This window comes from Lithobates pipiens, unplaced genomic scaffold (genome assembly GCF_037356315.1).
Source record: "Lithobates pipiens isolate NorthernLeopardFrog02 unplaced genomic scaffold, aLitPip1_a1.2 Scaffold_22, whole genome shotgun sequence".
NCBI classification, from domain to species: Eukaryota; Metazoa; Chordata; class Amphibia; order Anura; family Ranidae; genus Lithobates; species Lithobates pipiens.
In genome coordinates, this window is record NW_027507784.1 from 308,458,859 (window position 1) to 308,471,521 (window position 12,663).

Here is a 12,663-nt window from a genome sequence, read left to right on the forward strand (position 1 = left end):
GTTTTCAGTTGTGCCATACTCTTTCTATTTTCGGATGATGGATTGAACAGTGCTCCATGAAATGTTCAAAGCTTATTTTTACACCCTAACCCTGCTTTAAAATTCTCCACAACTATCCCTGACCTGTCTGGTGTGTTTATTGGCCTTCATGATGCTGTTCGTTCAATAAGGTTCTCTAACAAACCTCTGAGGGTTTCACAGAACAGCTATATTTATGCTGAGATTAAATTACACACAGGTGGACTCTATTTACTATTTATTAATTAGATAAGTTCTGAAGGCAATTGGTTCCACTAGATCTAAGTTAGGGGTATCAGAGTAAAGGGGGCTGAATACAAATGCACGCCACACTTTTCAGATATTTATTTGTAAGAAATTTTGAAAACCATTCATCATTTTCTTTCCACTTCACAATTATGTGCCACTTTGTGTTGGTCTATTATATAAAATCTCATTAAAATACATTTATGTTTTTGGTTGTAACATGACAAAATGTGGAAAATTTCAAGGGATATGAATACATTTTCAAGGCACTGTAAATGTAATGAAAGAGAAAGGTTAATTATTTTACAATATTTCCATTTTTTTTAAAGTGAACCTGTAATGTGTATCTCCATTTCTTTACTGCCCTACAGAGCTCCGAAGCCGTGTTCCAGTGGCTCTGCAAGTTTCAGCTCCAACTCTATGCTCCCAATTTTATTAACTCTGGCTATGACATTCCCACCATCAGCCGCATGACCCCAGAGGTAAGGAAAGGGTTAAGGGGGGGTTGCTTTTAGCAGAGAAACTGTTATTCTGAGTATTGCATTCCTCCTTCTGATGTTATCTGCTGAGTTTGTCTTAGGCCGCGTACACACGCGCGGACTGTTGGCCCAACTTTGTCCGTCCAACAGTTTGAGCGAACAGTCCGCTCAAACTTAGCATGGACGGACATGGCCACACACGACGGACGAACAGTTTGCTGAAACCGTGCGTGATGACGTGAACGGCACGTACGACGGGACGAAAAATACGACGTCCTATACACTGCAATGCAACCTTCCGACGTGGAAATCCTTTCTGAGCATGCGCGAGACTTAGTTGGCCGAACAAGCCTACACACGAGCGAACAGTCCGCTGAAACCTTGTTTCAGCGGACAGTTTTTCGGAATTTCCGTAAGACCTTGTTCGGCCAACTGTCCGCTGAAACTGTCCGCTGAAGCCCCACACACGAGCGGACTGTCCGCCCAAACACTGTTCAGCGGACAAGGTTGGGCGAACAGTCCGCGCGTGTGTACGCGGCCTTACAAGCAAATGCAAAATGATGTGCCTATAATCACAGCTGCCTCTGCTGATCACTATTCGGGCTTTCCTTGCCTGGCATCACCAGCTGGATGGGTTGACAATTTCATGTGTTTTGGGGCAAGGAGGCTTTTAGTTCCTCTGCTGTCACTAGAATTGGTGGATCCAGGCCTATATTGTAGACCTTAAGCAGGTCCAGCAACCAACAAGGCTTTATTCGAGACAGCTCAGAGAGGATTTGGGTGGGTCCTCAGTGCCACAGCAGTTTTTTTTTTAGGAAAAAGTCACCTATTGTGTTTATGTGCTTTTACAGAGGGCCTGATTTGTAAAGGCGGGCCCCTTTTGTCTTAAACACTCTGCCCCGTGTTTTCCAATACCTTAGTGATGAGCCTCCTTGACCTTTCGGGCTCAACTTCTAATAATTCAACTCTGCCAATTCTGTTCTGTTCCCTCTTGAGGCTCATCCAGCATATGTAAGTTATATGGTCTCTGGGGTTGATTGGAATAATTCACTACCTCACCTGCATAAAGTCAGCCACAGAACCCTTGTAATTAATACAACTCAGGAATTAAAAGGTCGGACCACCTGGGCGGCACAGTGGTGTAATGGGCGGCACAGTGGTGTAGTGGTTAGCACTTTCACCTAGCAGTAAAAGGGTCGCTGGTTCAAATCCCAACCACGACACTACCTGCCTGGAGTTTTCATGTTCTCCCTGTGCCTGCGTGGGTTTCCTCTGGGTACTCTGGTTTCCTCCCACACTCCAAAGACATGCAGGTAGTTTAATTGGCCTCTGACCAAAATTGGCCTTAGTATATGAATGGGGACCTTGGATTGTGGGCTCCTTGAGGGTAGGGACCAATGTGAGTGTGCAATGTACAGGGATAGGGGTAGACACTCACTCAGGTTGACCTGGATGGACTGGTGTCTTTATTCAACCTTACTAACTATGAAACTATGAAACCACCAAAAACGAATATTTCAGCTTTTGGTTAAGACAGCAGTGAAACCCAATGATTGACAAATTCATCATTATGATGAGTGGGTTGCACATCAACTACACTCATGATGAGGTGTTCACACCATACCTGGTGAACTTTATATTTGTTTTATATTATGGAGAATGTAACAGGACAAGCTGCAGCACACAAAGCGGGACGGGAACGCATTAACCTCCCAGATGGATAGGTACAAAGTCAGGTATTTCACACTATTAGTATCCAAGATATATATAAATAAGCCAGGGCTGACTCAGCTCACCAGGCTCCATCTATATCTAAAATATCATCTTTGGGGGCAGTGATCCTTTAACCACTTGGCGCCCACACTACGTCTATTGACGTCATAGGCTTTCAGTGGTTATATCTAAATGATGCCTGAGGCCACAGACGTCATTCAGATATTGCAGTTTTCAGTCGGCGATTCCCTACACCATAAGAATGATCATAGTGGCTGTTCCGCCGCTTGATCATTCTTATGGGCGGCGGGAGGGGACGCTCCCGCCGCCCTCCGGTGCTTCTACCGACTCACCTTTTCCATCGGTGAGTCGGTCACATGATCCGCCACCCCCAGCAAGTTACCATAGAGATTTCCGCCGGACTAGATCGTCCCCGGAGTCTCTATGATCGTTCAGAGGCCGGGCACGATGTTATGACGTCACGCCCGGCCTCGGTATTCAAATTAACGGCGCCGATCTGGCTAGGAAGCCAGGATCGTTTTTTTTTTGTTTTTTATTCTTCCCAGCATAGAGGTGAGATATGGGGTCTTATTGACCCCATATCTCACTGTAAATATGTCCGATCATGCCATATTCCTATTACAAGGTATGTTTACATTCCTTGTAATAGGAATAAAAGTCATAAAATTTTTTTTTTTAAGTGTAAAACTAAAAAAATAAAAATAAAATTAACAATAAAAAAAATAATAAAAAATGTAAGCACCCCTGTCCCCGTGAGCTCGCTCACAGAAGCGAACGCATACGTAAGTCCCGCCCACATATGAAAACGGTGTTCAAACCACACGTGAGGTATTGCCGCGAACGTTAGAGCGAGAGCAATAATTCTAGCCCTAGACCTCCTCTGTAACCCAAAATATGTAACCAGTAAAAAAATTTAAAGCGTCGCCTATGGGGATTTTTAAATACCAAAGTTTGGCGCCATTCCATGAGCGCGTGCAATTTTGAAGCGTGACATGTTGGGTATCTATTTACTCGGTGTATCCTCCTCTTTCACATTATGCAAAAAAATTGGGCTAACTTTACTGTTTTTTTTTTTGTTTTTTTTAAGCATGTTTTTTTTCTAAAAAAAAACGTGTTTGAAAAATTGCTGCGCAAATACCGTGCGAGATAAAAAGTTGCAACGAGCGCCATTGTATTCTCTAGGGTCTTTGCTAAAAAAAACAAATATATAATGTTTTGGGGTTCTATGTAATTTTCTAGCAAAAAAATTAGGAATTTTACATGTAGGAGAGAAATGTCAGAATTGGCCTGGATGCGAAGTGGTTAAAGCAGTGGTCTCCAAAGTGTGGCCCTTTGCTTACCTTTACCCGGCCCTTGGGACACTATTTCTCCTGCTGATGCCAATGATGGGGCACTATTCCACCAACAATTGGGCACTGTTCCTGCCACTGACTAGGCCTGCAAATTCCTCCAACTAATACCAATGATGTGGTACTACTCTTCCCACCGATGCCAACAAAGGGGCACCATTCCTCCCACTGACACTAATGATAGGTCACTATTCTTCCCACTGATGTCAACAATAGGGCACTATCCCCCATTAAAGCTTATGATGGTACATATCGGTGAATGGTTAAGTATTCAATGACCGAAAAAAAAAAAAAAGCAATAAGTGATAACTTGTTTTTGCCTGCGCACTGTGCAACTGTGTAAACGGTTCATACTTCTGACAATTTGTCGTATATGGCTGAGTATATACTTTGTAACTGGTGCCTTCTTTGTATGTATGCACACTTGGCGAATAAAACTGTTTAAAAAAAAAAAAAAAAGCTTATGATGGGATATTGCTTATTCCCTTTGATGGTATGGCATTTTTTACTCCCACCAGCCACAGTTCGCCCCCCTAAAGCCTGAAGGATAGTAAACTGGCCATTTGTTTGGAAAGTTTGGAGACCTCTGCTCTAACTACCAGACATCCGATCTATGGCCGAATGATGGACACAGCGCCGATGTGAACTCCCAGAAGGCCGTGTGATCACTGTCACCGAGACTCGGGTGATCACCGATCTGAGTAAGGGGCTGGTCACGGCCCCTTACCATGTGATCAGCTGTCAGCCAATGACAGCTGATCACACGATGTAAACAAAAGCTCAGTGATCGTTTTTTTTTTTCCTCCTCACGCTGACAGCATGTATGAGCAATATATCATTTAGTGACAACTTTTTGTAAACCTTTTTTATTTTCGTCTGTCATTATTCAATCACTTGGGACAAAAAAAAAAAAATATTCAATGGGCTCAACATGCCTCTCAGCAATTTCCTTGGGGTGTCTACTTTCCAAAATGGGGTCATTTGGGGGGGGGGGGGGGGGGGTTGTACTGCCCTGCCATTTTAGCACCTCAAGAAATGAGATAGGCAGTCATAAATTAAAAGCTGTGTAAATTCCAGAAAATGTACTCTAGTTTGTAGACGTGACAACTTTTGCGCAAACCAATAAATATACGCTTATTGACATTTTTGTTACTAAAGACATGTGGCTGAATACATTTTGGCCTAAATGTATGACTAAAATTGAGTTTATTCGATTTTTCTTATAACAAAAAGTAGAAAATATCTTTTTTTTTTTTCAAAATTTTTGTGTTTTTTTTCCATTTATATTGGAAAAAATTAAAAATGTTGTTTGGGTACAACATTGCATGACCGCGCAATTACTAGTTAAAGCAGTGCAGTGCGAAATTGTAAAAAGACCTCTGGTCCTTAGGCTGACAATTGGTCCGGGGCTGAAGTGGTTAAAGGGACATCGGTCCCTAAGAGGAAGAGGCAATTATGCCTCATTTATACTGACCAACAGTGCCCACAAGTGCCTCATCAGCGTACATCAATGACAGACAAAAATTACCTGTTATAAAATTTTAAAATAAAAAAACAAAAGAAAAAATTTAAATTCGGTCTTTTTAACCACTTGAGACCCGCAATACGTCTATTGACGTCATGGGGTTTCGCTGGTTATATCTAAATGATGTCTGAGTCCACAGACATCATTCAGATATTGCCGTTTTCAGCCTGCGATTCCCTACACCATGAGAACGATCATAGCGGCTGTTCCGCCGCTTGATCGTTCTTACGGGCGGCGGGAGGGGACGCCCCCCCCCTCCCGCCGCCCTTCGGTGCTTCTACCGACTCACCGTTTCCATCGGTGAGTCGGTCACAGGATCCGCCGGCCCCAGCATGTGATCATAGAGATTTCCGGTGGACTAGATTGTCCCCGGAGTCTCTATGATCGTTCGGAGGCCGGGCGCGATGTTATGACGTCACGCCCGGCCTCGGTATTCAAATTAACGGCGCCGATCTGGCTAGGAAGCCAGGATCGTTTTTTGTTTTGTTTTTTTGTTTTTTTTTATTCTTCCCAGCCTAGAGGTGAGATATGGGGTCTTATTGACCCCATATTTGACTGTAAATAGGTCCGATCATGCCATATTCCTATTACAAGGGATGTTTACATTCCTTGTAATAGGAATAAAAGTCATCAATTTTTTTTTTTTTTTTTTTAAGTGTAAAACTAAAAAAATAAAAATAAAATTAACAATAAAAAAAATAAATAAAATTTTTTAAGCGCCGCTGTCCCCATGAGCTCGCACACAGAAGCGAACGCATACGTAAGTCCCGCCCACATATGAAAACGGTGTTCAAACCACACATGTGAGGTATCGCCGCGAACCTTAGAGCGAGAGCAATAATTCTAGCCCTAGACCTCCTCTGTAACCCAAAACATGTAACCAGTAAAAAATTTTAAAGCGTCGCCTATGGGGATTTTTAAATACCAAAGTTTGGCGCCATTCCACGAGCGCGTGCAATTTTGAAGCGTGACATGTTGGGTATCTATTTACTCGGCGTATCCTCCTCTTTCACATTATGTAAAAAAATTGGGCTAACTTTACTGTTTTTTTTTTTTTTTAAGCATGAAACAGTTTTTTTTCTGAAAAAAACGCGTTCGAAAAATTGCTGCGCAAATACCGTGCAAGATAAAAAGTTGCAATGACTGCCATTGTATTCTCTAGGGTCTTTGCTAAAAAAACATATATAATGTTTGGGGGTTCTATGTAATTTTCTAGCAAAAAAATTTGGAATTTTACATGTAGGAGAGAAATGTCAGAATTGGCCTGGGTCTGAAGTGGTTAATTAAAAATAAATCGCACAGGTGATCAAATAACACCAAAAAAAAGCTCTATTTGGGGGGAAAAAATACATAAAAATTTAATTTGGGTACAGTGTTGTATGACCGCGCAATTGTCATTCAAAGTGCAACAGCGCTGAAAGCTTAAAATTGGTCTGGATAGGAGGGGGGTTTAAGTGTCCAGTAAGCAAATGGTTAAAGGGATGGCTTTGCAGTCCACCTTCAAGAAAAATAAGTAGCATTCACATGAGTTTTTTTCTCATTAAAAGAGCTATTATGGAAAACCCAGTGTGGAACTTGGCAAAAACTGTAAAGAAATTACCAGAAAGAATATGATTGTACTTGTTTAATAAAGATAGAGCATTGATGTGCAGTACCCAGACCAGTCATTCAGAAGTAACAGTACAGCCAAAATAATAAATGCAAAAATCAGCTCAGGTGACATAGCTTACCGTCAGTAGGATGTGTCCCTTGTGTTGTTGCCTCTTCTTTTAGTTGAAATCCTCCTCTGTCCATGCACCTCCCCCCAATGCAGTAGTCTTCCAGTAAAGTGGGGGTTAATACAACTAAGGTTCAGGATCTAAGACTGGAGAATGGGTGGGTGATTGATAGGTCAATCCCCTCCATTCATAGACCATGTTTCATTTTTGAAAACTGTAGTTCAGCTTCTAAAAATGGTGGAGCTGGGTGTAAAGGACCGGAATAGTTGGGTCTGTGACAGCCTCTTAGTTGTATTAACTCCTGCCACACCAGAAGATTGTGGGGGGTATGGACAGAGGATAATTTCTCCCAACAGAAGAGGCATTAGCACAAGGCATACATCCAACTTGACTGTAGGTTATGTCCCTTGTGCTGATTTTTCTGTTGTTGATTTTAGCTGCATTAGAGAAAAAAAGGCTCCTTACACATTATATACTGTTATTACCCTTTAATGTATACCTATACTGATAAAAATATGGACACTGTCTTCTTTCCCTTCCCTTTCTCTTACATCCAGGATCTTACTGCTATTGGTGTAACAAAGCCTGGACACCGGAAGAAAATTGTCTCAGAAATCAGTAGCCTTAACATCGGGGAGTGGTTGCCTGACTACAAACCTGTGAGTAATGGACATACTAAATGGGTGTATCTGCTAGGGATCATTTGGTTTAAGCTTTTTAAACAAAAAAATCCCCCTATATAAATGGGATTATAAGTGACCACCAACACCACACACAAATCAAAAACATTAATATTTTATTAACAAATACAGAACAAAACCAGGTGGACTACTAAGCTAACAGTGTCCCAATGGTGTAGCAAAATGTTATAAACACATAATTACATTAAAAAAAAAACAATAAATATTAATCATACTCTAAGCTGATGACCCCACACCCAACGCATTTCTAGTTGCTGAAAACTTTCCTCAGGGGTGAAGAGCAAAAGTTGGGTGGTAAGTTGATAATTCTGAGATATTAAATCAAAGATAGATGTATTGGGACCATTACATACAAATGCCTGTCATTGGTTTGTGTGGCTTTGACCCAGACTGGTATTTGGCCATGACTACTTCCCTTTTGGTCCACCCTTCCCAATCTTCTGTGTAAAGAAAGAACAGGTTGAACAAAACTGTAGGTGCCTCAATTCTCATATACAAAAGATTTTACTCAAAATAAGCAAAAAGCCTCAATAGGCTCAAGATCTGCAAAGAGAATGTGCCCGCAGGAGAGACTGAAGCCAGGGTCTCGGCAATGCGGCCCATAGATTAATTGACAAGTCACAGAGTGTTTCCATGTATGTGGCAAAGGGATGTAGCTTTTTATGTTTTTATGTAATTATGTGTTTATAACATTTTGCTACACCATTGGGACACTGTTTGCTTAGTAGTCCCTTTGGTTTTAATGTATTTATGTGTATCTTTTGTTCTGTATTTGTTAATAAAATATTCATGTTTTTGATGTGTGTGTGGTGTTGGTGGTCACTTATAATCCCATTTATATACGGGGATTTTTTTGTTTAAAATGTATCAGGGATGAGACCACCACACTAGATTCTTTTGATCCATTGAGAGCCCCCTTCCCTCTTTCGCATTTGGTTTAAGCTGGGTGCTCAACCTGTGGCCCTCCAGTTGTTGCGGTCTTGAAGTTCCGCAACAGCTTGAGTGCCACAGGTTGATCGCTCACCATATTATGTTCAAATGTATATTGGCACCACCCGAGCTCCATCTTTAATTCCAAAAATATTTTATTGGAAATAGGTTTCATACATAGAACATGCACATATTTTCCAAACAGTACAAAACCAAAGTACAAAGTCAGACATGAAGTCGAGTATCATAACATAGTATAATAACATGCAAACATCTGTCAGCTGAGGTAGAGGGAGAGTAAAGGAATAACAAGTATATATCCCTAACCCCCCCACAAGTATGTAGGCAAATCAACAGACAATGCAATAACCCATGGGTGGGGGCGAGCAAACAGTGCCCTTTGGGGTCGATCTGGGCGCTGGTTGTGCCTACAAAGATAAATAAAAAGCCCCATCTTTATCTGGCTGTACTAAGCGTGGCCTACATTGTACTACAGCAGCATTTTTACCCACTGGGTTTCAGTGTTACAACAGTATTGGTGTCCTTTGTTACTTGTGACGAGGGCAGCTCTCTAGGAGCTGATGGGTCCGGAGAGGTTCTTAAGAATATCCACAGTAATAAGCATAAGGTTATTTCACGTCCAGTAAGTCTTTATTGACTGTAGGTCATATAACATAGATAGCCAGCACATTTGAGGGTTCAACAGTCCTCCTTCTTCAAGGCTTATAGAGCAGAAATCATTTTAAATGAGCTTCACCAAGGCAGGTGTTCTTCATGCAATTATTATGAAGGCTCTTTCACGGACCTGGTCTAGCAACCTTGACAGGCTCCCTAAAAACAGGCCTTAATACTCCTCTATAAACCCTGATGAAGAGGAATTAACACATTGGTTATCTATGTCATATTTACTATGATTGTTAAAGAAACACAATTAAAAACAACCTTGTAGCAATCCCATTTTTCTACTTACTGTAGGGTTCAAAAGATCTCAAAAGTGATCATTCGTGACCGGGCCCTGGGTGTTCAGTCAGGGTAAAGGCAAGGATTAGATATGCCTTAGCCTTTGTACACACGGTCGGAGATTCCATCGGAATGTGTCCGATCGGAGCGGTTTGTCGGATATTCCGACTGTGTGTGGTCTGCATCGGACTGTTTCCGTCGGAATATCTGTCGGACCAAATTTTCCAACTTGCTGGAAATATTTTCCGACAAACTGCTCCGATCGGACATACTCCGATCATGTGTAGAGAATTCCGATCGGACAAAGTGCCACGCATGCTCAGATCAAATTCCTACATCAAAGCTATTGGCTACTAGCCTGAACGTAGTCCCATCGTAACGAAATTACGTCATCACGTTCTGAAAGATCGGATTTTCCGACAACTTTGTCTGACCGTGTGTATGCAACAGTTTCGGACAAGATCCGTCGGATTTAGTTGTCGGAATCTCCGACCGTGTGTACAAGGGCTTAGATAACCAATGTATTGCAGGAGATATTGGTGTCCTGAAACTATTAAAGCCAACCTCCAGGTAAACTGCTAAATATACATCTGAAAAGATCTAGCCGGGCAATTTATTAGGTACACCTTGCCTTTTTTCAGGTACACTGGGTTGGACCCCCTTTTGCCTTCAAAACTGCCTTCATTCTTCGTGGCATAGATTCAACAAGGTGTTGGAAATATTCCTCAGCGATTTTGCTCCATATTTACATGATGGCATCATGCAGTTGCTGCAGAAGATTTGTCAGCTGCACATCCATGATGCAAATCTCCCGTTCCACGACATTCCGAAAGGTGCTCTATTGGATTTGAGATCTGGTGACTATGGAGGCCATTGGAGCACAGAAAAAGGATTGTTAGGCCAGTGATATTGCGCAAGGGGTTGTGCCACATCCAGTATTACAAGAAAAAAGGAAAAGATCCCCTATGTGTTGGACTTTTAAGGCACAGTACTAGATCAAAGGATTTTAGTAAAATATATTGATGGTTTCAAGGTATTTATTTAGAAAAGTATAGAAAAAATATACATGGAATGTTTAAACATGTCTAAAACTTTTACACCGTCATATACATGAATATACAATACAGTTTTGTGGTTTCTCGCACCTGACGCATTTCAGAGTATTAAGTTGCTTCCTTCTTCAGGGGTGTAAGCAAGAAGAAACCATATTTAAATATTATGGGGGTGTATTCAACATTCCAGTGGTTATGTCTTTAAAAACATACAAGGGTACAAGTGCCTTTCAAATTCTCACCTCGAAGATCCCCAGTGGCATGAGTGTGTGCAGGTGTTTTAAATGTTTACTGCTGTCGCACCTAAAAGGAGGCCCACCATCAACCCAGAACCCCCCTCCTCCACCATGGGAGGGATAGCCGACTGGGGGGGCGGGAAGAGCCAGAGGACACACTGGGGTCGGGAAAAAAAAGGAGCCCTGTTGGAGGTGAAATTATTCCTTCACCGAACGAATAAAGTAACATGGGGCCACAGCTCTTGGCACCAGACGTTTTTTTGCAACCACTCGTCTCGTCTTCCAATCATACACTGAAGGGGCATCCGCTTCTAATGTTTGTACTTGTCTCAATCCAGAGCACTATGTGTCATTTCTGTCTGCTGCTTCATCCCTCTGCTACCAGCCTATATCCCTTCTAACAAGTTTTCCTGACACCAAGAGAAAAATGGTGACAGGGGAGGAATCGCCAGCTGATTGACAGCCTTAGCTCTGTTCCTGTGAGCTCTCCTTACTGAGCTCTGCAGAATGTAATTTCAGCTCTCCGTCCCCTTTTTTTCTGAACTCTCGGACAAGCTTTATAATTTTGTACATTGAATGGATTTAGAGAAGAGAAGACTGCAGATAGACAGGAACAATTCATGTAGGATGATTTGTTTCATTTCTGTGTATCACCAGTGTGTGTCACCGGTCACTGCACTGGCTATATGTAAGGGTTAAAAACCACTTTAAAGAGGAAGTAAACCCCGGTGGGTTTCACTTCCTTTTTTGTTCCCTGTAAAGTAAAAGCATAACGTGTTAGTATGCATTGCATACTAGCACATTATGTGACACTTACCTGCAAACTAAGCCCGCACTGTCCCCACTGGAGGCCGCATCCATGTTCGCCCCTCTTCCCTCCGGGGCTGCTGACTCTGTGACCGCAGCTGCGTGACGTCACTCCCGCGCATGGGAGCCGCCAGTCTCGGCACTCGCTAGTGAGGAAACGGTCCTCTGTGCCGTTTTCTTCACAACTCATGTGTCTAATAAATCATCTGCATAGTACAAAGTAAATATCTCCTACACGGCGCACGTTTAGGAGATATTTACAGTACCTATAGGTAATCTTTATTATAGGCTTACCTGTAGGTACAACTTGAAAATGGAGGTTTACAAATTCTTTAAGGTAAAATGCATATTTTGTTACATTTTCATTTTCTTCCGCAGGCCAACCTTTCCCTTTGGCTGTCAATGATCGGGTTGAATCAGTATTACAAAGTGCTGGTAGAAAACGGCTATGAGAATATTGACTTTATCACTGATATCACATGGGAAGACTTGCAGGAGATCGGAATCACTAAACTGGGTAAGGAAGGCCTCAGCACTCCAGACTACAATTAGGACAAATATAAGTGAATACGTGTGCTATTATATTATAGGTGTGTGTGTGTGTGTGTGCATCTGTGTGCATGTTTAAAACTGAACTGTAGCCAAACTGTTACATACACAGATGAAATGTAATAATGTATTTGTGTCCATAAAGTCCTGAGATCTACAGTTCACAACACAGTGCTGTCTCCCAGGGCAGGGATTGGGGAGACCATTCTGTACAGCACTAACACTTACTGGTCTTGTCCCTCTTATAGCCTGTGAATGGACATTGAAAAAAGAAGCAGCAGGCCGATGAGCTCATCTCTCTGTCACGCCGCTCTCTCCTATTATCGCTTGCTTATTATCACATGAACATTGCAGTACAA

At 42.0% G+C, this 12,663-nt stretch overlaps 1 protein-coding gene across 4 annotated transcripts in view; it reads left to right on the forward strand.

The window, feature by feature from the left end:
- The window catches only part of CASKIN1 (CASK interacting protein 1), a 363,406-nt gene that overhangs the window by 320,952 nt on the left and 29,791 nt on the right, over nt 1-12,663 (forward strand). For all 4 annotated transcript variants that reach the window (XM_077449355.1, XM_077449357.1, XM_077449356.1 and 1 more), the window contains 3 exons: nt 636-746; nt 7,627-7,728; nt 12,134-12,272. In XM_077449355.1, coding sequence (XP_077305481.1) covers nt 636-746; nt 7,627-7,728; nt 12,134-12,272 — 352 coding nt within the window. The remainder of the gene's footprint in view (nt 1-635; nt 747-7,626; nt 7,729-12,133; nt 12,273-12,663) is intronic.